Raw genomic sequence first — 25,378 nt, 5'->3', positions numbered from 1 at the left:
GAGCTAATACAGTCCTGGGCTCTTCACTTGTTGCACTGTTTACTTTTATTTCTAGTGACGTCTATTGTGAAATTCACACTGGGAGTGCAGTACGGTTAAAAGATAGGAATGCGCATTCAGTGTTGCCACAGTTCCTGTGCGACGCTCTTGAGAGAGCAATCAACAACTGGTGAAGACCGACAACCCTGTGTGTTTATTCCCCATTAGAAATGTATTGCCCTATCTTAGCTGTACTGCACTCTCGGTGTGAATTTTTCTCTAGAACTTCAGATTTGATAATGTATAGAAACCGAATATAAACATAAAAAGTTATCAGTTTATAGAACAGTTTATTTGTAGTTTATAGTTGTTATGTGATTATAGTTGTAGAAGTTATAACATATTGTAATATTGTTGAGTCAGTCATTAAAACAGTGTCACCTACATAGCGCATGTTATTTACTCTCTGACCGTTTATCCTGATTCCCTCTGAAGAGTGCGATAAAGCGTTCGCAAATATTACCTCAGAATAGACGTTCAACAGTATGGGTGATAGAATACAACCCTGTCCGACACCTCGTTGTATTTCAATTGACATTCACGTGTTCGATGATACTAAATAAAAATAAAATACTATTTATATTTATACAGGATGTCCCAAAAGTAGTGGAACAGTCGAATATTTCGCGAACTAAACATCGGATCGAAAAACTGAAAAATACGTATTCAATCATTTTCAAAAATCTATCCAATGACACCAAACACCAACCCCCACTACACCTCCTGGAGGTAGGGTGGGGGGTAACTTTAAAATCTCAAATGGAAACCCCCAATTTTTCTTGCAGATTTTAATTTGTTACATAAAAGTAAGCAACTTTTATTCAAGACATTTTTTCGAACTGTGGATAGATGGCGCTATAATTGGGAAAAACGATTTATCCTGATACCATAGGTAAATTATAGAAACGGTCTAATATCTCACGAAATACACTTCCAAATGAAAAACTAAAAAACAGATTTTTAATCTTTTTCGAAAACCTATCGAATAACACCAAACATGACCCTCCAACCCACCCCCTGAATGTGGGGTGGGGGGTAACTTTGAAATCTTAAATAGCAACCCCCACTTTTTATTACAGTTTCGGATCCGTCATGAAAAATTAAGTAACATTTATTCGAAACATTTTTTAGAATTGTCAATAGATGGCGCCTTAATTGGAAAAATTCGATTTATTAGCACCATCTATCAAAAATTTTAAAAAATGTTTTGAATAAATGTTGCTTAATTTTTTATGGCGAATCCGAATCTGCAATAAAAAGTGGGGGTTGCTATTTAAGATTTTAAAGTTACCCCCACCCCACATCCAGAGGGTGGGTTGGAGGGTCATGTTTGGTGTTATTCGGTTTTCAAAAAAGATTAAAAATCTGTTTTTTGGTTTCTCATTTGGAAGTGTATTTCGTGAGATATTAGACCGTTTCTTTAATTTACCTATGGTATCAGGATAAATCGTTTTTCCCAATTATAGCGCCAACTATCCACAGTTCGAAAAAACGTCTTGAATAAAAGTTGCCAACTTTTACGTAACGAATCCAAATTTGCAAGAAAAACTAGGGGTTTCCATTTAAAATTTTAAAGTTACCCCCCAACCCACCTCCAGGGGGTGTAGTGGGGATTGGTGTTTGGTGTCATTGGATAGATTTTTGAAAATGATTGAACACGTATTTTTCAGTTTTCGATTCGATGTTTAGTTCGCGAAATATTCGACCGTTCCACTACTTTTGGGACACTCTATATATCAACTAAAGACCTTACTAACGCCGTATCAGGTAATAATATTTAAACTATTCTAAAAATACTTTCGGAAATTTCACATTTGAGTAATTTATCTTACGAATGCCGCAGTACTGCCGATCGTACCGCAGAATTTTCTTTTTATTTGATTAATGCTGCCGTCCTCAAATAAAACGCGGTATGTGCAGCCAACTTAAAACCGAGAAATCGGATCTTAAAGTTTTTTCTCAGGACTCTATATGTTTTGACAACTTTTTAACGCAAACCATATTCTAATGATAATTGAATATTATTTAAAAATATATTCTTAAAAAAAGTCATGTTTTTATCAAAGCTGTAAATAAAAAGTCATATACCGTGTTTTAATTGAGCAACGGACATATTATTACTGGATCAGAAATAGTGCCGTATCTGCATTTTATTTACAAATAGGATTTTTTACAAGGAAAAATAGTTACCAAAGAAGAAAAATAAATTGCTTATAATTGTTTATTATATACCCAATATATCTACATGTCTTAAATGTTCAAAATACGAGGTCGCAACACGAGTCTCGATAAAAACTCGGTAAGTGCGCTGTGCTTCATTAAAACGCGGCAAGTACATGATACTCGCTAGCACATACCGCTTTTTAGTTGAGTACTTTCTAGATATCCCATTTTAATTAAGCAACTATTGAAATTTGGCACATACGGCATATTCCAATTTGTTTATTTTGGTAGTAAATAAAATGATACGACTTTCAGACATTGCAGAAGCATAAATAAGGTCACAAGGAAACCACATAGGTACAGCAAAAACTCGATTTTCAATTTTTTGCAGATACCGCGTTTTAATTTAGGACGGTAGAATGTTCCTTTCATAGACATAAAACCCTAATACTGTAAAAATAATATATCTTACGACGATTATAAAACAGTTCTTACCTCATCTATTAACATAACTATAGATTCTTTCTTTTTAGACTTAACAAATATTTCTTCCAAACTATTTTGAGCTTGTTCCCATGAAACTGTTTTTCCTGTAAGTTGTTTCAAAATCTGAAAATAATTGATTACAAAATGTTAAATTGATTACAAAAAATATAATTTACAAAATAATTTAAAGAGTACAAAGCCGACAAAATAGCGCAAAAGATGGGAAACGTATTAAATGGCAGCTAATCTGGAAAGCTCAACGTAGGTGGCGCTTGTGTAGTTGGAGGTCACGTCAACTTACGTCAACTATTCAAATCAATCTATTTGTAAGTAAATATTGCATATTTGTTTCGCTGTGTGAATTTAATTTGAGAAAATAAAATGCGTCAATGTTGTGCTGTGCCTTTGTGCTTATCGAGAACATCAGGATACAGGTTTCCAAAAGGTATTCTGATGAGAAAAAAGTAGAGTGTAGCAATAAGAAAATGATAAATATCTGCCGACAATAAATGCACGTATCTGTAATAAACATTTTGTTGAGACATATTACGTATTGCACTTGGATTCGACTGTAAAAAATCGAATACTTCACTATAAAACTCGGATCAACATCAATATTTTTATTTTGGTCTGAGCTACAGAAATAAAATATTAAGACGATGATTAATATAGCTTACCCTTCGATAAGGGCTTCCTTTTTTCCAGTAACTTTCGCATTCCAGCATATCGAAAGAAAATGAAAGAACTGAAACTTATTAATGAAAAGGCACTTTAAGATATTAATCAATTACAATTATCAATTACAATCAAGATAAAGAATACAAAAATTAGAAAGAGAGGGAAGAAGGAAAAATATTGCGATTCAAGGACTGCACATTGACACCGATCAACCACTCTGGCTAGGGAATGAGGTAGAAAAATTCATAGAAAAGGAAATGCGAATAGAAGTAAACGTTAATGAAGAAAGAAAGCTGGGAGACAAAATATATTTGGTAGAGATGGATAGCAAGACAGAAAAGACCAAAGTAATGCAAAATAAGATGAAACTCAAACAAATGAGAGAAAGAATATACATAAATGATGATCTGACGAAGGACGGAAAGGGAAATAATGGCCAAGATTAGAAGGATTGCTAAGGGAGAGAAAATCAAAGGAAATAGCACAAAAAGAGGGTACCAAAAACTGACAATAAACAGTGAATTATGGAAATGGAAGAAAGAAAAGGAGCAGCTGGAAAGAATAGAGGAAGACATTGCAAAAAACTAAAATTAAATGCAGTATTAGGAAACCCAACAAAGATGACCCGGCAAAGAAAACGGAAACGAGAATCGAAAAATAATAAAAGAGATAATGGTAATAAAGAATAACTAGTTAAAATGGCGACGTGGAATATAAGAGAATCATCCAAGGAAGGAAAACTGAAGAATCAAGTAAACGAAACCAAAAAATATAAATTTGATCTTGTGGCAACAAGAGACTAAGCAACCGGGACAGGGCAGTTAGGAAATAGATGGCTATATAAACAGTGGAGGCTGCTAAAGAGCTTCCTTTTTTCCAGTAACTCTCGCATTCCTTCTCCTCAATTCGTTTTTCAACGTACAAAGAGTCCAAGATTCGTATTTTTCTGCCATAATTTATTATTTATTAAATCGTAAACAAAAACACCATACACAAACTTCACGAATTGTCAAAACGTTGACCCCCAACTACACTAGCGCCGCCAAGCGGGAGCAACGGCGTACATAGCTGCCATTGTGAGATAAAAAGAAATAAAACTAGTAGAGATGTTAACTGCAATAATAACATATAAACTGACATTATATTGATTGTTTCCCACCTTTAGACGTATCAGACGAATATTTCAACTAAAACTGTCACTGTGACAGTGGCATTTCTCAAACTCGTCCGATACGTCTAAAGGTGGGAAACATTCAATATAATGTTAACTTATAAGTTACCATCGCTAAAATAACACCTCTAGTAGGTTCATCTCTTTTTATCTCACAACTTAATATATTATGTTTTCCATATTTTGCTTTATTTTGCCGGTTATTAGTGTGCTCATAACTGTATAGCTAAATCAATTTATCAATCACTTTTTTCTTAGTGAGTTCGAATCTCACCAGGGTCAGAAATTTTTCATTTATTATAAGTTAGTAAATGAAAATAGTTTCTGTCCTTGTGGGATCGGTACTCACCGGAGGGACCGCAGACGTTCGGATACAATTAGCGTCTCTTTGCGAAGACAATGACGTCGACTTTGCAAAGTAACAAGACACTTACTCAACACACACACTACACATTACTCCCCTGAGTTAGTGATAAGTTATACAATTACGTGTCTATAGGTTCTAGAAACCAAGGCCAGAATCAGAGAAAAAACTTTTTTCTTTTGTTTATAAAGGATTAAGTTTCTAGATGAAAACTCTGAAAATTCTGATAAAACTAAAGTCATTAACAACCGAGAACTATTAGGAAAGATTGAAGCTAATTATACTAATATATCGGTTGGGTGGTCTAAAAGATTTTGATGGTAAGATTTGTCACAGCATTTTATTAGTAAATCAGTCATACCTCAACATAAGCTTGCCTAGGTTCTGTTAGACGCATTCCATTAACGTTGACAAATTTGAATTTGGGAACACCTTTACTAGACTCTAATTGTCGCATTACCGAAGTTACAGTCGCCGTTTTACCAGTACCAGGTACTCCAGAGATATACATACACCTGCAACAAATATAGATTGAATACAAAATACAGTTAACATATTAGTCTAGGCGTCAGAGGGGTCACCGTGTCCTTTTCAATTCTGATGGACAAACTCAATGGTTTCTTATGGATTTTTGGCTGCTGATTACGAATTTCGAGGGTGGATTTCGATCCGATTGGTCAAAAAATTGTTATAAACAATTTAATTGTTTATAAGGCTCTGGCTCATAAACTAAGAGATAAAAAAATGTTTCAAATAAAATTTGTTCATTAATAAAAAACGAAGAAAAAAAACGTTTACTAAATTTAAATCCAACAATTATAACTCAAGATATGGTAAAGTTAGTGCACAGTGCAAATTGCAAAATAAGTATTTTTCGAAGTTTTATCGATCGTAGCTCGGCTTCCACGCATGCAAATGAGTCTTAAAAGGTCTCATTTTAAAGCTTAATTAATAGGCTTCCAAATAGAAGTGTGTTAAATTACTTTGTCTTCATTTGTTTTAAAGTTATACCCATTTGAAGTAATAATTTTCTTTAAAAAAATGTACATTAATTTGTTTATAAGGGTTTCAGCAAATTTGAGCTATAAACATTTATACTTTAATTAACAATAATGATAGAAGAACTCAAAAGGAACAATTTGAGCTTATGAAAATGTTTGTATGTTTATTTTTTGGCCAAGATATCGATATTTTAATGGCGCGCTATGAGGCGCAAGATCGGCTCACAGGCAAGTAAGTGACGAAATTCGTAGCCAAAATATCGATATCTTGGCCAAAAATTAATTTACGAACATTTTCGTAAGCTCAAAATGTTCCTTTTGAGTTCTTCTATCATTATTGTAAATTAAAGTATAAATGTTTATAGCTCAAATTTGCTTGAACCCCTTATAAACAAATTAATGTACAATTTTTTTAAGAAAATTATAACTTCAAACACTTCTAACTTTAAAACAAATGAAGATAAAGTAATTTAGCAAACTTTGTTTGGAAGCCTATTAATTAATCTTTAAAATGAGACCTTCTAAGGCTCATTTGCATGCGCATAAGCCAAGTTACGATCGATAAAAGTTGTAAAAATACTTATTTTGCAATTTGCATTGTGCACTAATTTTACAATATTTTGAGTTCTAATTATTGGATTTAAATTTAGTAACCGTTTTTTCTTCGTTTTTTATTAAGGAACAAATTTTATTTGAAACATTTTCTTTATCTCTTTTAGTTTATGAGCCAGAGCCTTACAAACAATTAAATTGTTTATCCAAAAAAACCATAAGAAACCGTTGAGTTTGTCCATCAGAATTGAAAAGGACACGGTGACCTCTATTTGGCGCCTAGACTATATTATACAATTTAAATATAAGAAACTGGTCTGAAAAGTTTTTGGTCTAATAGTGAAAACGACAATTAATGCTTTAAAAATTACCCCTTTTCCGTAGTGAATAAAAAACGCTGAGAAGCGAAGAATATTTTCAGTTTTGAGAATAAGCGGAAGTCAAAAGGATCCAAACCTGGAGAATAGAGTGGATGCTGTAGCACTTTCAGAGTTTCGTTAGAGAAAGAAAACGTCCTCATATTCTTTGGAACTGCAAAACCGCCTCATATCTGTTGCTTAGATTGCCATTTGGTTTCGATTGTGCATTGATGATTCCATGTCAAAAAGTGTGACGATTTCCGGTATGGTTATAACTTTTGAATGCTCTTTATGTGAATCATCTTGCGATATTTTCACGGCCATGTTTACTTGACATTGGGGGTGACTTGAAAATTGAGGGTGAAGAGTCGTCGTACATATTAACAAGCACAAATTAGTACAATATAATACATACAACATAATTCAACAGATACACTCGGATGCAAAAAAATCGATCCACTGAAAATTTGGTCATTTTTGATGTCTCGAATTTCCTAAACCTGTTGTCCGATTTAAGTGATTTTTTTACCAATACCGATATCAATATCTCTGTAATAATATTGTTGCTAGACAGGTAAACTGTCATTGTATACCGGGTGTAAGAATCTCAAACTGTGCTTTTTTCTCAAAGTTCGCATCACCCTGTGGACTATTCTAGAGTTTATAAAATACTGAAATTAAAAACCAACTATAGCCTCAGGTTTTCTTAACATTTTGTTTTTAGATTCATTCACTTATGTTGTAAAACAGTTAGGTACTTTAATAACTGGCCAAGTTCGTCATCAGTACAGGGTGTTTCGAAATAAGTGCGCAAACTTTAACCGCTTAACGCACACATTTATTTGCAAAAATACGTCAAAAAATTACCTATTTATTTTATTACAGTAAAATAAACTACGAACAAGACTATTGTCACTAGATATAATCTTAAGTAAAAAAACGCATATTTTATTAGAAAAATATAAACTAACAAATACCCTCATGCGCTCACCCGAGTTAACTCGGTCGTAACTTTTTACATACAAAATACTACAAGTAAGAGAAGAAAATCGTAATTATTCAAGTATAATAATGTTAAATATTGCTAACAGTGTGATACACTCTAAAACAAGGGGTTACACACAGAGGTACGTCACAGTCAGGGCAGAACGTGACGTCAGCAAAATAGAATTCTACTCATCGTGATCCCACCCCAGTCGGCAGTGGATCGTAGAAAGTTTAAAATTAGAAACGAGAAAACAAGTGGGCACGGGCGCCCATATAAAAATTTAAATTTTTAGGGGGGCCAGACGTGAAGATGTTGCAGATTACATTTCGTACACTTTGGATAACCATATAATATAGTTTAAAGCACCCGAAAAGTTAGGGGGGACCGTTATTTAGCGCTAGAGGAGTTAAAACGCGTAGGCGCCTTATATATCGTACAAATATTTTAAACACGAGTTAACTCGGTTAAGCGAAAATAGAAACGTAGTTTAAAACCGAGTTAACTCGGGTAAGCACGTTAAGCGGTTAAGGGGTAATTTTACACATAAAATAATGACAGTTTGCTGTAAAATCATATGTCCGCAAACGCTTCAATTCCGAGATACGAAATGTTCAATTTTTTTTACAAACTGACGATTTATTTATTGCTTTAAAACCAGTTGAGATATGCAAATCAAATTGGGTGGGTCTTAAGACGTAGTTATTGCACATTTTTTGACATACAATAATTAAGAATTTCATATTCACCATTTTTTTTTTTTCTTCCGGAAGCCGTCCGTGCATGCACCCCGGTGGCACTGCAGCTTTTCAGCTTATTGTGCTTCCTTCCATTTGTTCTCATGACACCCAATCCAATAATGCAGTGCCCTTTACTAGCCTGTAAAGGTCCATTGGGTTAGTGCCATACACTGTCGGACTTGGTTTGCAGTCTCCATATATTGCTTGTCTCTTACGATCCAGCGCCTCGCAATCGCACAATAAATGTCTGACTGTCTCGGTCTCTCTATTGCATAGTCTGCAGCTGAGATCTCCGTTATATAGTCCTATCGTGTGTAGGTGTCCTTTTACTGGAAAGTGTCCAGTTAAGAAACCTGTAATAATTTTGAGCTGATTCCTGTTCATTTTGAACAGTTCTTCAGCTCTTTTTGCGCATGTCTGAGGTATAAATCTCTTCGCATGCTTTTGCGTGAAAATTTCTTCCCAGTATTCTTTGTGCTGTCTTCGTATCCAGCCTCTTAATCGGTCTCTGATTGTGCTTTTGGGCACTCCCAGTGCCGGTTCTGGACCGAAGTATCCTGTTGCTGATCCTCGTCTAGCAAGTTCGTCAGCTTTTTCATTACCAGCGATCCCTTGATGTCCAGGCACCCAAATGAGTTTTACCTCATTATGTTCCGCCAGGGTGTCAAGTTCTTCGCGGCATTCCCATACAAGCCTTGAGGTTATCCTTGGGTTCTTTAAAGCCCTCAAGGCCGCTTGGCTGTCTGAACAGATATTGATTCTCTTATTAGTATAAGTCCTCAATCTGTTTATCCGTGCACAGTGCAGGATTGCATATACCTCCGCCTGAAATACAGAGGTATATTCTCCTAGTGGGATGGAACCGTTATAGTTCCTATCCTCACTATATACTCCTGATCCCGAACCATCTTCTGTCTTGGACCCATCTGTATACCAGGTGTGGCCCTCATACTTCAGATGTCTGCCAGGATCTTCCCATACCTCTCTGGAGTGTATTTCCACCTGAAAAGGTATTTCCATTTTATATTTGGGGATACAATGGTCTGTTATCATCTCCCATATTGGATCCCCGCATATATCATTGATGCTGCAGTGTCCTTTGCCCACTGCAATTTTGCTTTGATTACCCTGCAGTCTATGTAACCCCATCCTTGCCTCGCCCTTCACTGTGATGTGTAAGGGAGGAAGGTCTAGTAAGGCTTCCATTGCTGCAGTTGGTGTGCCTCTCATTGCTCCTGTTATGCTGAGACAGACAAGCCTTTGTATCTTGCCTAACTTCTCTATAGCATTTCTCTGTTGCACCTTTGGCCACCAGACCAATGCTGCATACGTTATTGTGGGCTTTACCATCATGTTGTATATCCAATACATCATGTCCGGTTTAAGTCCCCATGTTCTGCCATGTGTGCGTCTGGTCACCATTAAAGTGGCCATCGCTCTTTTGGTTATTCGTTCCAGGTGTTGATTCCAGGTAAGCCTTGAGTCTATTATGACTCCGAGATATTTTACCTCCCTCTCCACCTTTAGGGAGATCCCCATGAGATTCACAGGTCCTATTCCCTCTAATTTTGTCCTTCTGGTGAAGGCTACTATTTTGGATTTGTGAGGGCTTACGGACAATCCTACCTCACTTGTCCATTTTGATACTACATTCAGGGCCTGTTGCATGTTATCCCTGACAGTTGTATTGAACTTGCCCTGAGCCAGAATGACAAAATCATCTGCATAGCCCAGGACATTATATTTTTTCCTGTTGAGCGTTCCAATCAGTCCGTCCATAACCAGATTCCACACTAACGGAGATAATACACCTCCCTGTGGGCATCCTCTGGCAACCCGTGCTGACATGGTCTCGCCCATCAGTGTCGAATATACCACGCGGCTTTTAAGCATGCATTCTATCCACCTGCAGCTTATTTCATCCACTCCTTTCAGCCGGATAGCCTTTGTGATTGCATCGAATGAGGTGTTGTTGAAGGCTCCCTCTATGTCGAGAAAGGCTCCCAACATCACCTCTTTGTTTTCCAGAACATACTCCACCCTCCGTACTAGATGGTGCAGTGCTGTTTCTGTTGATACACCTGGCCTATATGCATATTGGTCTTGTTCTATTGGTCTTTCAACCAATATTCCATCCCTAATATGTCTATCTACCAGTTTTTCCAATGTCTTTAGTACAAAGGACATCAGACTTATTGGTCTAAGGGACTTCGCAGTCATACGTCCACCCTTACCAGGCTTAGGTATGAATGCTACCCTTGTCGACCTCCAAGCAACTGGTACATACCCCAGCGCAATACTTGCACGAAGTATTGTACACATTTGCTTGTACATTGCTTCTGTACCTTTTTGCAAAAGTACAGGATAAATCCCGTCCGTTCCCGGTGATTTATATGGTTTAAATGAACTTACTGCCCATTTTATTTTGTCTGGTGTCACCATCTCTTTTGCAGCTCTCCAGCTTCCCCTATTTCCATATTTCATGGTAACTGGTCCTTCTTGCTGTAGAACTTCTGGTGTCATCATTCTGGTGACCGACCCAGGGAAGTGAACATTGAACAGTTCCCTCAGCGTCTCTTCACTGGTCTGTGTGTAATCGCCTGACTCCATTTGGAGCGTGGCGATATTGCTCTTAGGTTCTTTCGAGAGAACCTTTTGGAGTCTAGCCACTACTGCAGTCTGTTCTATCTCCTCGCAGTGCTTCCTCCATGATTCTCTTTTGGCTTTCCGTAGAGCCTTGTTATATTCAGTCAGAGCTTTGCGATATTCGCTCCACTCGCCTGATCTCTTGGCAGAATTGAATTCTTTTCTCGCATCTCTCCTTCTTTTAGCAAGTTCATTGTTCCACCAGGGCACTTTCCTGTTGGAGCTCCTCACTGTTACGGGATAGTTATCTTTATATGCTTCTATGACTATATCCTGAAATTGTTCAGTAGCCATATCTAGCTCTATTGTGTTCCTTATCCTCTTTATAGCCCCACGAAAACTATATGTCAGGTCTTCTTGATACGCTTCCCAATCAGTTTTCCTGGGGTTTCGATAAGTCTCTGTTTCGTGCTCATAGCCCGTTATTTCAAAGTATATGTGTCTGTGGTCTGAGAAACTCGCCTCATCAGACACATGCCAGTTCCTAACGATGCTGCTTGCAAATGCAGTCGCCATCGTTATATCGATAACCTCCTTCCTATTAGCAGTCACAAAGGTAGGTTTGTTGCCTACATTTAGTATGTCTAAATTATATTCCATAATAAATTGTAGTAAGTGCTCACCTCTTTCGTTGTTTCCGGTGCTCCCCCAGCTGATGTGATGTGAGTTGGAGTCACAACCGATGATTATCTGTGATCCTTTGCCTCTGCAGTCTCTCATCAGCTCCTCCAATTCCCTTGGTGGTGGTGGGATATTCACCATTAGCGCGCAAGCGGGTTTTATGACCGATCATATTACCCGCATGCACGCCAATAGTGAATATAAAATTCTTAATTGGATGTCAAAAAATGTGCAATAACTACGTCTTAAAACCCACCAAATTTGATTTGCATATCTCAACTGGTTTTAAAGCAATAAATAAATCGTCAGTTTGTAAAAAAAATTGAACATTTCGTATCTCGGAATCGAAGCGTTTGCGGACATATGATTTTAAAGCAAACTGTCATTATTTTTATGTGTAAAATTACCCCTTAACCGCTTAACGTGCTTACCCGAGTTAACTCGGTTTTAAACTACGTTTCTATTTTCGCTTAACCGAGTTAACTCGTGTTTAAAATATTTGTACGATATATAAGGCGCCTACGTGTTTTAACTCCTCTAGCGGTAAATAACGGTCCCCCCTAACTTTTCGGGTACTTTACCCGAATAGTGAATATAAAATTCTTAATTGGATGTCAAAAAATGTGCAATAACTACGTCTTAAAACCCACCAAATTTGATTTGCATATCTTAATTGGTTTTAAAGCAATAAATAAATCGTCAGTTTGTAAAAAAAATTGAACACGTATCTCGGAAACGAAGCGTTTGCGGACATATTATTATAAAGCAAACTGTCAGTATTTTCTCATGTAAAATTACCCCTTAAAGTTTGTCACACTTATTTAGAAACACCCTGTACCGATGACGAACTTGGCCAGTTGTTAAAGTACCTAACTTTTTTATTATCCAACATAAGCGAATGAATTTAAAAACAGAATGTTAAGAAAACCTGAGGCTATAGTTGGTTTTTAATTTCAGTATTTTATAAATGCTAGGATAGTCCACAGAGTAATGCGAACTTTGAAAAAAAAACACAGTTTGATTCGTACACCCGGTATACAATGACAGTTTACCTGTCTAGCAACAATATTATTACAGCGATATTGTTAATGAATAAGGCATGAATTTTACATGGTAAAAAAATCACTTAAATTGGACAACAGGTTTAGGAAATTCGAGACATCAAAAATGACCAAATTTTCAGTGGATCGATTTTTTGTACCCGAGTGTATACATGGGTACAACAGGTATTACTAGAACACATACATTTGTGCATAATCAAACAATGAAAACACTTTTGTTAAGGAAGATAAGTATGGTTCAATATAAAGATAAAAGGGCAGTACAATAAAATTTCGAAATAGGGAGAATACATGTGACATACAGGATTATTATACTAAAAAATTCAAAAATTGTTGACACTACAGCGTTGATACTACAGAAACTATCTACACCGTAATATTTTTTATATGAAATGACCTTACTTTCCAATAAAAATAATTTTAAAACAAAAACAAACTAATAAACTATGAAATTTTATTTTGATTTCATATTCCGACATAAATAGAAAGACACCTGTAGTCATAAAATATGATGATTTAAGATCTTAAGAGGGGGAGGGGGTGGTGGTGGTTTGAAATCAACATTTCAAGCACATTTTTGAGAACTTTTTTTTGAAACTATGGTTCAATTATTTTATTTTTAAATTAAATAAACATATTCAGTACAATTCAAAGAATATTCAAATATTGAAAAACAAGCCAACGCAACGGTGGCAAATTTTTACAGACACCTAAAAAAGGGGGATTTTGCGGGGACGTCAAAACTTGTCATGGATCATGCGAAACAAAAAATTTAAAAAGACTTTATTAGTTTATGGTTTTCTCGAGGTAACGCTGTCAAGTCAAAATAACAAAATTTTTGGTAAAAAAATGGTGAAAATCAACATATTTATTATTTTTAAACAAAAAATAAACATAAAACAAAAAATATCTCGAGAACGTTACTTCGCTAAATGTCTAAGGAAAACTTATGCAAAATTTCAGGTGGATCAGTCAAGTAGTTTTTGAGTTACAATGTCCACCGTCTTTGAAAAACGCAGTTGACAACTTTTATTTTCAAATCTCACTTTTGTCTATCAAATCGTAAAGTGATGCACACCGGAATGTTTTTGAATCGCGGAGTAATTTAGAAAAGGGAAGGGGAACAATTGTTGAATGTTTCTCACTGCGCTGTTGGCGTAGAAGAAATCGAAAATTTCAAAAATGTTCAAACCCTATCCCCCCTCCTTAACTGAGACGTCTACGGTGTTAAACAGATTAACTTAAAATTAATTGGATTTTGATTGCATAAGTTCGAAACCTGTATACAACGCAATCTTCTATTTTTATGACATGACTTTATCTAAAAAAAGCTGCTAAATGATATGTGACATTTCAATTCCAGTAGTTCTTCCTGATAAATTTTAATTTTCAAATAAAATTAAACATTAAACAAAATTAAACAAATATTAAATATTAAACAAAACTTACCCTCCACAACCATCCAGCAATTTTCCTTCTACAAAATTGTAAATATCACAATACTCCTTTTCTCGACATGGCAATGATTCAGGTATATAAGAAACATGTAGCTGACTCCTCGCCTTCATCAACGGTGTAGTATCGCCTTTTATTTTTTTACTTCTCTCTTGCATAGATGGAGTGACAATCCCTTCCCTGATAAGTTTGGCTGTATTTTTAGGAGTCCTTGGAGTGCCTCTAGGAGTTTTTTCTGGACTCTTACTAACCGTTTTTGACGTTTTTACAGATCGAGGAGTTCTTACAGCAGTCTTCGTGGATTTTGGAGTGGATACTTTTCTTCTAGACACTTTTTTAGGGGTGCTATAAAAAGTTATATATGAAAAAGTTATACTTATGTTTAAGCTTTAAAATCATTCAACAGAATATATAAAAAATGGATGTGTTAAAGTTTGATTTGTTAGTAACTTGGTTAATATTTTATGTTATTGACAAAATACGTAACAAAACCTAAGGTTTAACCGTTTTAATTAAAAATTGAAAACAGCGTGAATTAGTCTGAAATACATCTAGATACAGAGTACATTGAAGGGAACGAAAAAGCGTACCTATTTGCCAGGAAAGGCGCAAAAGAAACATTCAGAAGCTCAGAACAATAGACTGGGTGGAATGGATGAAACGTAACCAATGGTACGAACAAACGGATCGCAAAAATTCGAAGGATTTTATCAATGAACCTTCAAAGATGAGATCCAAAGATTTACTAGATACGAACAAGAATGATCTGTGAATTATCGTATGGTCAAAGAGCTAGCAACGTTTTCGAGTATTTTAAGACAGCTGATTCTTTCATATATTGTTCCCTATGCTTCCTCGAACACCGTACCGGCCATCTGGCTGCTGATACAGGTTGCGTTCATTACTGTGCAGCACACCTGTACCTGTACAGGTAAATACAAAATCAGGGTGTTTGATTAGTGTGATAAAGCTTAGTAGATCCGCTATAGTAATAGATAGCAATAAAAGTTAATAACAAAAATTGTAGCCAACTTTGAGCTTCACATTACAAAATTAGTTAGAATGTTACAGGGTGTTCGATAACATAGTGGCAGAATAAACTTGTTTTTTTTTTAAATGGAACACCCCATATTTTATTTTATATTCGAAATCTTCTTAACCTCCCCATTACAAAAATATAAAGCTATGTTATGTTATACAGAGTATTTACAAAGTTATAACCAATGTTCTTTGAAAATCGTAATAAATTCAGCTCCCTGTATAAATAAAAATAAGCACAACAGCAATGGTTTATTGGTGCCATATTTTTTTGTTCATTGTCAAAATTTATAAAAATGGTTGATATTGCCATATTTTTTTGTTAGTTGTGAAAATTTTTAAGAATTGTTGATATTGCTAATTTTCCTTATATCGAATACAGGGTGAGTCAAAACGCAAGTACATTATTTTTTCAGTAATTTTAAATAGAACACCCTAATTTAATAACTTGCTCTGAAAAATGAAAATATCTCGAAAATTAACAAATTTAGTCATAGGGAATATTATACAAAAATTAAAGTGCGGTAATGATAATTTTCGATGGTGATATAAAATACAGGGTGTTTCATTTAAAATTTCTAAGAAAAGAATGTACTTGCGTTTTGACTCACCCTGTATTCGATATAAGGAAAATTAGCAATATCAACAATTCTTAAAAATTTTCACAACTAACAAAAAAATATGGCACCAATAAACCATTACTGTTGTGCTTATTTTTATTTATACAGGGGGCTGAACTTGTTACGATTTTCATAAAAAAAATGGTTATAACTTTGTGAAAGCCCTATATAACATAACAAACCTTTATATTTTTGTGATAGGGAAGTTAAGAGGATTTCGAATATAAAATAAAATATAGGGTGTTCCATTTAAAAAAACATAAGTTTGGTCTGCCACTGTTATCGAACACCCTGTAACATTCTAACTAATTTTGTAATGTGAAGCTGAAAGTTGGCTACAATTTTTGTTATTAACTTTTATTGCTATCTATTACTATAGCAGATCTATTGAGCTTTCACAATCATCAATCACCCTGTATATTGAATTTAAATTATTTTAGGACGAAAAATTTTTTTGTCATTACTTTTTAAACCGCAGAAATGTCTGGCAATTATAAACTTACGTGCATAGAAATCGGCCCACTTAAAAATTTGGTCAATTTTGAAGTCTCATATTTCCTAAACCTGTTGGTCGATTTAAGTGATTTTTGAAGTTATACTTCTTTACGGGCGTAATGACGGTGAAATTTTATATGGGAAAACCTAGCGACCGGGCGCATGCGCATTATAACTTTGTTCTGATTGGATGTTCAAATGACATGACAAAAATTATCCAATATGGCAGCTGTGGCACAGCTGTGGGACTGTGTTTGGTTATAATGTATGCTTGTTGCGTTTTAAAATTTGTAGGAAGAGAAACAACAAACAAAAAGTTAGTTAATGGTTATACTGCCTTTTTAAATAGTTTTCATATTATATTTTTGGACTTATTTACATAGAAGAGATGATTGTTGCATGCCAATGTGAAAGCTCATCAAACTGTGCCTAGTATGAGTGCCGCAGATCTCGCTTATTCAAAGCTAAAGAATCTTTCACTGGTAAGTGTTTTATAAATAGTTGATCAAATTTTGTTATGATATTTGAACATAGCCACTTTGCACGACGCAAGTGATTGCGAAATGTATTAGTCGTTATACGGGCTCCGATACCTACCTTGAACCTACCAAAATACATAAGTAGTATGTAATACTTTTTTTTACATAATTTGATTACCATCAAAATTTATATCAATATTCACCTAATATATTGTCTTCTTACCCTATGTTTTGTTGTATTTTTTCAATTCTAAATCATTTCAATTCAAAATCAAAATAATTTGATTTACATAAGTTAAAAATGTCAAAAGGTTAATCTGATTAGTTAGACGATCTTCGCACATAATGACAAGCTGCCTCTGTGGTGCAGTTTTAATGCGGGTGAATCCCAATACAACGCAAATACCAGCCGCGTGGTAAGTTGGTTCGAATCCCAATAGAAACTTTTATTTTTTTATTTTTTTTATACATTTTATGATTGTAAGTATATTTATTATATAATTTTATTTTCAGAAAATACGTATTTAGTTAAAAATTTTTCCGACAATTAATGTTCAGAAATCATTTGTGGCATTTTTAATGTGTTTGTGTGTGTTTTATTTTTTTATTATTTTAATTTTTGGCACTGTTTTAATAAAAATGTTTGAGAAGTATTAAGTATAAATTAATTTAATATTTAAATAAAATATAAATAAAAAGTATATTAATTTCGTTTATAATCATATAATCATATAATCATATAATAGAAGTATAACTTCTTACGTGCGTACAAAGTACACACACATTCTTTTTTGAACATGTTATAGATTCTTTAAAAATGCCACTGGAATAATATTGTTGCTAAACAGGTAAATTTTCATTGTATACCGGGTGTACCAATCAAACTGTGTTTTTTTCTCAAAGTTCGCATCACCCTGTGGAATATTCTAGCATTTATAAAATACTGAAATTAAAACCCAACTATAGTCTCAGGTTTTCTTAACATGATGTTTTTTTATTCATTCGTTTATGTTGGATAATAAAAAAAATAGGTACTTTTAACAACTACACATGTTCTTCATCAATTGGGACCGTGCAAGTTCGGAAAAGCGACACCTATTTCTACGCTCTGAACTTTTATTCGCACTTTTAATTATATTGGCCAATCATATGGTCCTGGTTACTGGATAATTGTCAAGGCCATAGTCCAAAAAAATAATAAGAAGAAAAAATAAGATTTAGGTTGTGTTTGTCAAACGTAAACAATTGTATGTAGTAAATAAATTTAGTTATTAAAATGCAGTATTGCAAGCAAAATACAATTAATTAAATTTACCTTTATATAATAATTGCATATCATATCAATATTGTGGAGCAATATATAATTTTTCTGCTTGAATGACAGAAGGTATGAAATATACGTCAATTTGACAATTTCAATTGACAATATGAATTATTTAAGAAAGTTGCAATATTTCTCCGCTATTCGCGCATGATCGTTTCGCGTATCCCTTCCAAGTACTTGCACACCGCGAATACACGGTGTTTCTAAATAAGTGCGAGAAACTTTAAGGGATAATTCTGCATGAAAACATAATGACAGTTGGCTTTATAAACGTATGTCCGCAAATGTTTCGTTTCCGAGATACGGGATGTTGAATTTTTTCTTACAAACTGACGATTTATTTTATTGCTTTAAAACCGGTTGAGATATGCCAATAAAATTTGGTGGTTTTTAAGACGTAGTTATTGCACATTTTTTGACATACAATTAAGAATTTAATATTCACTATTAGCGCGCATACGTGTAATATGACCAATCTTATTACCCATATGCACGCTAATGGTGAATATAAAATTATATGAATAATAAAAAAGTACATAACTTTTTTATTACCCAACATAAACGAATGAACCAAAAAACATAATGTTAAGAAAACCTGAGGCTATAGTTGGGTTTTAATTTCAGTATTTTATAAATGATAGAATATTCCACAGGGTGATGCGAACTTTGATAAAAAAAACACAGTTTGATTGGTACACCCGGTATACAATGAAAATTTACCTGTTAAGCAACAATATTATTCCAGTGGTATTTCTAAAGAATCAGGCTATAACACGTTCAAAAAATCACTTAAATCGGCCGACAGGTTTAGGAAATATGAGACATCAAAAATGACCAAATTTTTAAGTGGGCCGATTTCTATGCACGTAAGTTTAGTTCATATTTCTAATAATGTTTAAAAATTAATAGACAAAAAAATTTTTCGTCTTACAATAATTTTAAATTCGATATATTTACCTGTATTAGTGTGCTGCGCAGTAATGAACGCAACCTGTATCAGTAGCCAGATGGCCAGTACGGTGTTCGAGGAAGCATAGGGAATAATATATTAAAGAACCAGTTGTCTTAAAATACTTTTTTTCCGACGTTGGTCCAGTAGGTCTCCTAACAGGACACTATCGCCTCAATGGGCACATTAATAAAAACGGAATGACATTAAGTGTAAATTGCAGATTTGGGTTTGGCGGTTTGGATTTGAGTTTACACCACAAACGAACTGTTTAGAAATAGTTGTAAATAAAATTAGAATAGCATTAAAGAAATCTCGTCTCTGATAGAAGAGGAACATAAAAAATAATTAAAACAAGGAAACTTGGGCCATATGATGATTGAGAATAAATATGAATTATTAAATATAATACAATGAAAAATTAAAATAAGTATTGGAAGAATAACCGTTTAGAGCAGCAGTGGATAAAATAAAAATACCCGGGATGATATTTAGTCTCCATTGAGAGACGCCAATGGCAGAAGATTAATGTTGTGCTATGATAACATGCATTTTTAAGGCAGTGTGATACGACAAGTTTTGTGCATTACCTGGCCTCATCACTGTCAATTTGGCCACAACTATTGTCTTCATTGCTGACATTTAACTTCATTAAATGCACTCGCAAAACATTGGTAACAGACTTGTTATTTAAGTCTTTCCTAAAGAAAACAAAGAATATTTCGTTAAAATTTGGTAAAATAAAAAAATTAATTCTACCTTTTACAATGGTTGGTTTTATTTTGCAATTTCAAAATTTTACAGGCGGGTCTATAGGACCAAAGGACAGGTGTGGATAAGGTACAACCAAAAAAATCCGTAAATAAAGTGAGAACTATGTCACTAACTGTAAATTTGATAGAACATGACACGCTCACAAACATAAACGCATACGCGCATGCGCATTTGGACAAACATAAATACTCTGGGCTAATTAGCAAAATACAAGGATTATTTACCAGCAATTTTATTGCTGGAATCGAATCTTATGATTGTATATATTAATAATATAGGAATGCAAAGTCCGCAGATAGTGTGCTACTTTTTTTATAAACAAAATGGCGCCCGAAAATCGTGTTTTTTTCAATTTTTGCTCTATAACTCCAAAGATTTTAACTTTACACCAAAAACACCCAAATAAAAATTCACCGTAATTAAATTCTGCATAGAGACGTGTTTTTTCCGATTTACTTCGACGAAAATTTTCCCCGGAAAATTCGGGTTTTTCCAACAAAATATATAATTTTCAACTAAAATTTTAGATAAGTAATTGTATATCAATAATTAAATAACATGGTAATATAAAAGCTCTTTTCGTATAGATTATAATTCCAGAAGCCGATGGAAATTGAATGAACAGTTTAGCAACAATTGAATTGTTAATTAAAAATTTACGGTCGCTATAATAACCACAATAATTGATACATAAGAATAACTATGATTTTTTTATAAAAAGACACTGTACCTATCTAATGTACTTTACAGAATTGAAATTGGACTATTTAAGCGGCCTCAGGAATATTTTAAAATTATAAACAATTTTGTGGCTTATAAACAAATAGAAATCTCGGGAAATATTAAATTAAATGAAATCATGAAAAGGTATTGGGAAAAAAAACGGCGCAGGACGCTTCTTTTAAAAGAAAAAAAGGTTTAATTGTGTTGAGTGGTTCCTAAGATACAACCGGTCAAAGTTGACCGGCATTTACGGCAAAGATATAAACAACAGGATCATAATTTTCGAACCATCGCCTTCTTATTTTTGTCCTGTTTCTCCACACCAATTTTCATATCTTTAAAATACTCATATATTATTATAATAAAAGCTATTGATATTACGAGTGAAAATTGACAAAAATAGCAAAATTCCAATCAAAAATTAGGTTGGAGAAAATGTAATCTCAAAGTTTAAAATCGGTATACGTTAAAAAAATGCATTTTCTCGGCTTCCCATGGAGCAATTTTCTTCATTCTTTTTTTGTTCCCAAGTAACTCGGGTAGAGCCATCTTTATAATTATTATAATAATTTATAATTTATAATTATTGTGGTTATTATAGCGACCGTAAATTTTTAATTAACAATTCAATTGTTGCTAAACTGTTCATTCAATTTCCATCGGCTTCTGGAATTATAATCTATACGAAAAGAGCTTTTATATTACCATGTTATTTAATTATTGATATACAATTACTTATCTAAACATTTAGTTGAAAATTACAGATTTTGTTGGAAAAACCCTCATTTTCCGGGGAAAATTTTCGTCGAAATAAATCGGGAAAACACGTCTCTATGCAGAATTGAATTACGGTGAATTTTTATTTGGGTGTTTTTGGTGTAAAGTTAAAATCTTTGGAGTTATAGAGCAAAAATTAAAAAAAAAACACGATTTTCGGGCGCCATTTTGTTTATAAAAAAAGTAGCACACTATCTGCGGACTTTGAATACCTCTATTATTAATATATACAATCATAAGATTCGATTCCAGCAATAACATTGCTGGTAAATAACTTTTCCCAACAATGACCTATTCTGCGATAATCTGCCCAGACTAAAAATACTGACTCATCATACGGTGAGATTTGTGCTGTGGCTACAGCGCTCCTCAATCCTGAGATATAAGTACATTTTGTCAAACTTGTTCCTAGGTTAGACAAACTGTAATGTAAGACCATAGTGCCCAGGGGATTTGAGCAAAAAAAATGAAAGAGACCAAAATTGTATAAAATAGAATTCTTTCTATTTTTATTTATGTACATTTACAATAATTTCAGTCCTTACCATTTTTGTAGAAAAGTTGAATTTTTTTTAGATATTGAGCAAAAACTGCTCTTCTTTAAATTCAAGATGGCGCCTAACGCGGTGAAGGAACTCAGTCGCGATTTTAAATTTACACTATTATTGATTTATTATTTAAGCCTAAAGGGCTTAAAGGTTAATAATAAAATTTGGGGTTAATAATAGACGAGCGATCTAGTTAGAACTATTATAATATATCAAAAACGTCAAACAAGCAAAGAACTTTTACAAAAAGAGCTGTAACTTCGCCAACACTAAAGCAATTGAGCATCGGAAAATAGGAAAGTTTAAGCTGAGTAACTCTAAATAATGAATCCATTATTGAGTAATTTAAAACGTACTGGAACTTAATGATCAAACCTCGTATAAGCTAATGTCAAATGTAACGTTTTCACACATTGACCAATGACACATCAAATAAGAAGTACAACAGATCATCCCAAACCCTTTTTTCAATGCGTCACAGATTATCGAATTCTTTCTAACTAGTCCAGAAAGCCACTGCGCATCCGCTAGGAAAAATATTCTAATTCGGATTTTTTGCACAATCTTACTCAAAAAAGACTCCTTTTAACAAATTTGCATGTTGCCAGAACCAAAAGGTGGTCAAAAATTTTTAAACGTTTTTTTTTTTATTTTCCTAAAATTATTTTTTTTGCATGAAAAAAAGTTTTTTTTAGATTTTTTGGATCATTCCAAACAGAAAAGGTCTTTAGTGACTTTTCTCTAAAGTTGATAGTTTTTGACAAATAAGCGATTAAAAATTGAAAAATTGCGAAATCGGCCATTTTTAACCCTCAAAAACTATGTGAAAAACTGAAAATTTGAATGTTGCCAAGGCAGGTTGATATTCTTTAAACATTGATTGATGAAATCCCGAAGAGTTTTTTGCAATACAATATTCAAAACTCCTTTGTTTTTTAATTGCTAATCAAGCGTGCGCGACACTATTTTCCACCGACAGTATGGTGCAAATGAAAGGAATAAATTCGTTATTTCGTAAACCGGCGACTTTAAGGATAAATTTCGAAACAGGTCGATTTTTATTTTTAAGTTATGATATTGTGGCATATATGGTATAATAGTTACGTCATCCGTCGGGGCGTGATGACGTAATCGATGATTTTTTTAAATGAGAATAGGGGTCGTGTGGTAGCTCATTTGAAAGGTTCTTCAATTCTCTATTCAGTAATGTAAACATTTACATAATTATTTATACAGGGTGTCCTTCTACTTCTTTTTTTGTCAAATAATTTAATTTAATAAAAAAATTTTGGACACCCTGTATAAATAATTATGTAAATGTTTATATTACTGAATAGATAATTGAAGAACCTTTGAAATGAGCTAGCACACGACCCCTATTCTTATTTAAAAAAATCATCGATTACGTCATCACGTCCAGATGGATGACGTCACTAGTATACCATATATACCACAATATCATAACTTAAAAATAAAAATCGACCTGTTTCGGGATTTTTCCTTAAAGTTGCCGGTTTACGAAATAACGAATTTATTCCTTTCATTTGCACCATACTGTCGGTGGAAAATAGTGTCGCGCACGCTTGATTAGCAATTAAAAAACAAAGGAGTTTTGAATATTATATTGCAAAAAACCCTTCGGGATTTCATCAATCAATGTTTAAAGAATATCTATCTACCTTGGCAACATTCAAATTTTCAGTTTTTTACATAGTTTTTGAGGGTAAAAAATGGCCGATTTCGCAATTTTTCAATTTTTAATCGCTTATTTGTCAAAAACTATCATTTTTAGAGAAAAGTCACTACAGGCCTTTTCTGTTTGGAATGATCCAAAAAACCTAAAAAAACTTTTATCCATGCAAAAAAAATAATTTTAGGAAAAAACAAAGAAAAACGTTTAAAAAAATTTTGACCACCTTTTGGTCCTGGCAACATGCAAATTTGTTAAAAGGAGTCCTTTTTGAGTAAGATTGTGCAAAAAATCCGAATTAGAATATTTTTCCTAGCGGATGCGCAGTTGCTTTCTGGACTAAACGCATTACAGTTGGAAGTGACTGAAAAAAAACGTACCTCTGTGATTATCATACATTGAACTTAGAAAATTATGTATTCCTTGGCGGGTATTTGCATATTAAAACGGACTTATACTTATAGATGTATAATTGATTGGCGATTTCAATACTCTAAATAGATAACCAATCAATGAAGCGAATAAAGATAATTTGACACAAAAGTAATCGATCGTGAACGTATTTTTACAATATCATATAGTAAAATGACAATTGTAATTTCTAGGCTAGTTGTTCTGAAGCTATTTCCTTGTGGCATTTTTATGATTAATTATTTATATGGGAAATAAGCCACAATTAAAATGAAAAAAAAAAAAAAAAAAAAAAATTTAAATTTTAAAAAAAAAAGTATTTTGACAACGGCACCCGATTTGGGCGTCGAAACGTTAATAAAATTATTTTTTTCATTTTAATTGTGGCTTATTTCCCATATAAATAATTCTAGGCTAGTATTTTTCAGCGATATAAATATCAAAATATTTTATGTCATTACTATATTCGGACATTGTATAGTAAAATTTGATTTTATATTTATTTATTTTTACAGTAAAATATTTTAAATATTAATATTCTGGCAAATATTTGTATAAACATTGATGTTTATATAAATATAAATATTCTGACAACTGCCAGATTTAACAAAAATGTCATGTAATGACTTGCGACATTCTTAAAATCCTATAAGACGTCAAAATTAGTGACGCACTGAAAAAAGGGTTTGGGATCTACTGTAAGCTAATTACCTGAGCTCATCGCTGGCATCTTGGCTTCCGCTAACATTTTCTTCGTTGCTTAGATTTAACTTTTTTAAGTTTACTCGCAAAGTATTTGTAAACGATTTATTTAAGTCTTTCCTAAACAAAATAAAAGAAAAAAATGATTATATATTTGACTAAATAAAATTAACATTATTAACTTTTATTTACAGTGCTTCGTAAAAACAGCTTGTCCAGCCGAGAGTTCCATATGCTAAACGAAATAGGGACTAGAAAACGATGTCTAATGTTTAATCCAAAGATACTAAATTGAAACTTCAATTATTTACTACTAGTATAGTAGGTAGTAAACGCATGAAGTTATAAATTTAGAAGACGATAGCGAGAGACCTATAAATTCAAATACATTTTCCTGAATTTCAAATCAGTTTCAACCAGTGCATTCACCAATGCACAGTGCACAGTGAAAAAATCCCAGAAACCACACTGTGTAAATACCAGCACAAGGGGGCGTTCAAGTATTACGTAACGCAGCTTGGGGGGGT

General features: G+C 33.6%; 1 protein-coding gene across 2 annotated transcripts in view; it reads right to left on the bottom strand.

Moving 5' to 3' along the window:
* Window positions 1-25,378, bottom strand: part of LOC114326804 (origin recognition complex subunit 1) — an 86,901-nt gene that overhangs the window by 13,131 nt on the left and 48,392 nt on the right. The window contains exons 6-10 of one of the 2 annotated variants that reach the window (XM_028275252.2): window positions 24,861-24,971; window positions 19,817-19,927; window positions 14,316-14,666; window positions 5,263-5,416; window positions 2,698-2,811 (exon numbers count right to left, since the gene is read on the bottom strand). In XM_028275252.2, coding sequence (XP_028131053.2) covers window positions 2,698-2,811; window positions 5,263-5,416; window positions 14,316-14,666; window positions 19,817-19,927; window positions 24,861-24,971 — 841 coding nt within the window. The remainder of the gene's footprint in view (window positions 1-2,697; window positions 2,812-5,262; window positions 5,417-14,315; window positions 14,667-19,816; window positions 19,928-24,860; window positions 24,972-25,378) is intronic. The other variant, XM_028275253.2, reaches the window with a different exon arrangement.

The sequence above is a fragment of the Diabrotica virgifera genome, chromosome 4 (genome assembly GCF_917563875.1).
Source record: "Diabrotica virgifera virgifera chromosome 4, PGI_DIABVI_V3a".
NCBI classification, from domain to species: Eukaryota; Metazoa; Arthropoda; class Insecta; order Coleoptera; family Chrysomelidae; genus Diabrotica; species Diabrotica virgifera.
The sequence above is the reverse complement of the archived record's forward strand: the minus strand, read 5'-3'. Positions and strand labels throughout refer to the sequence as shown.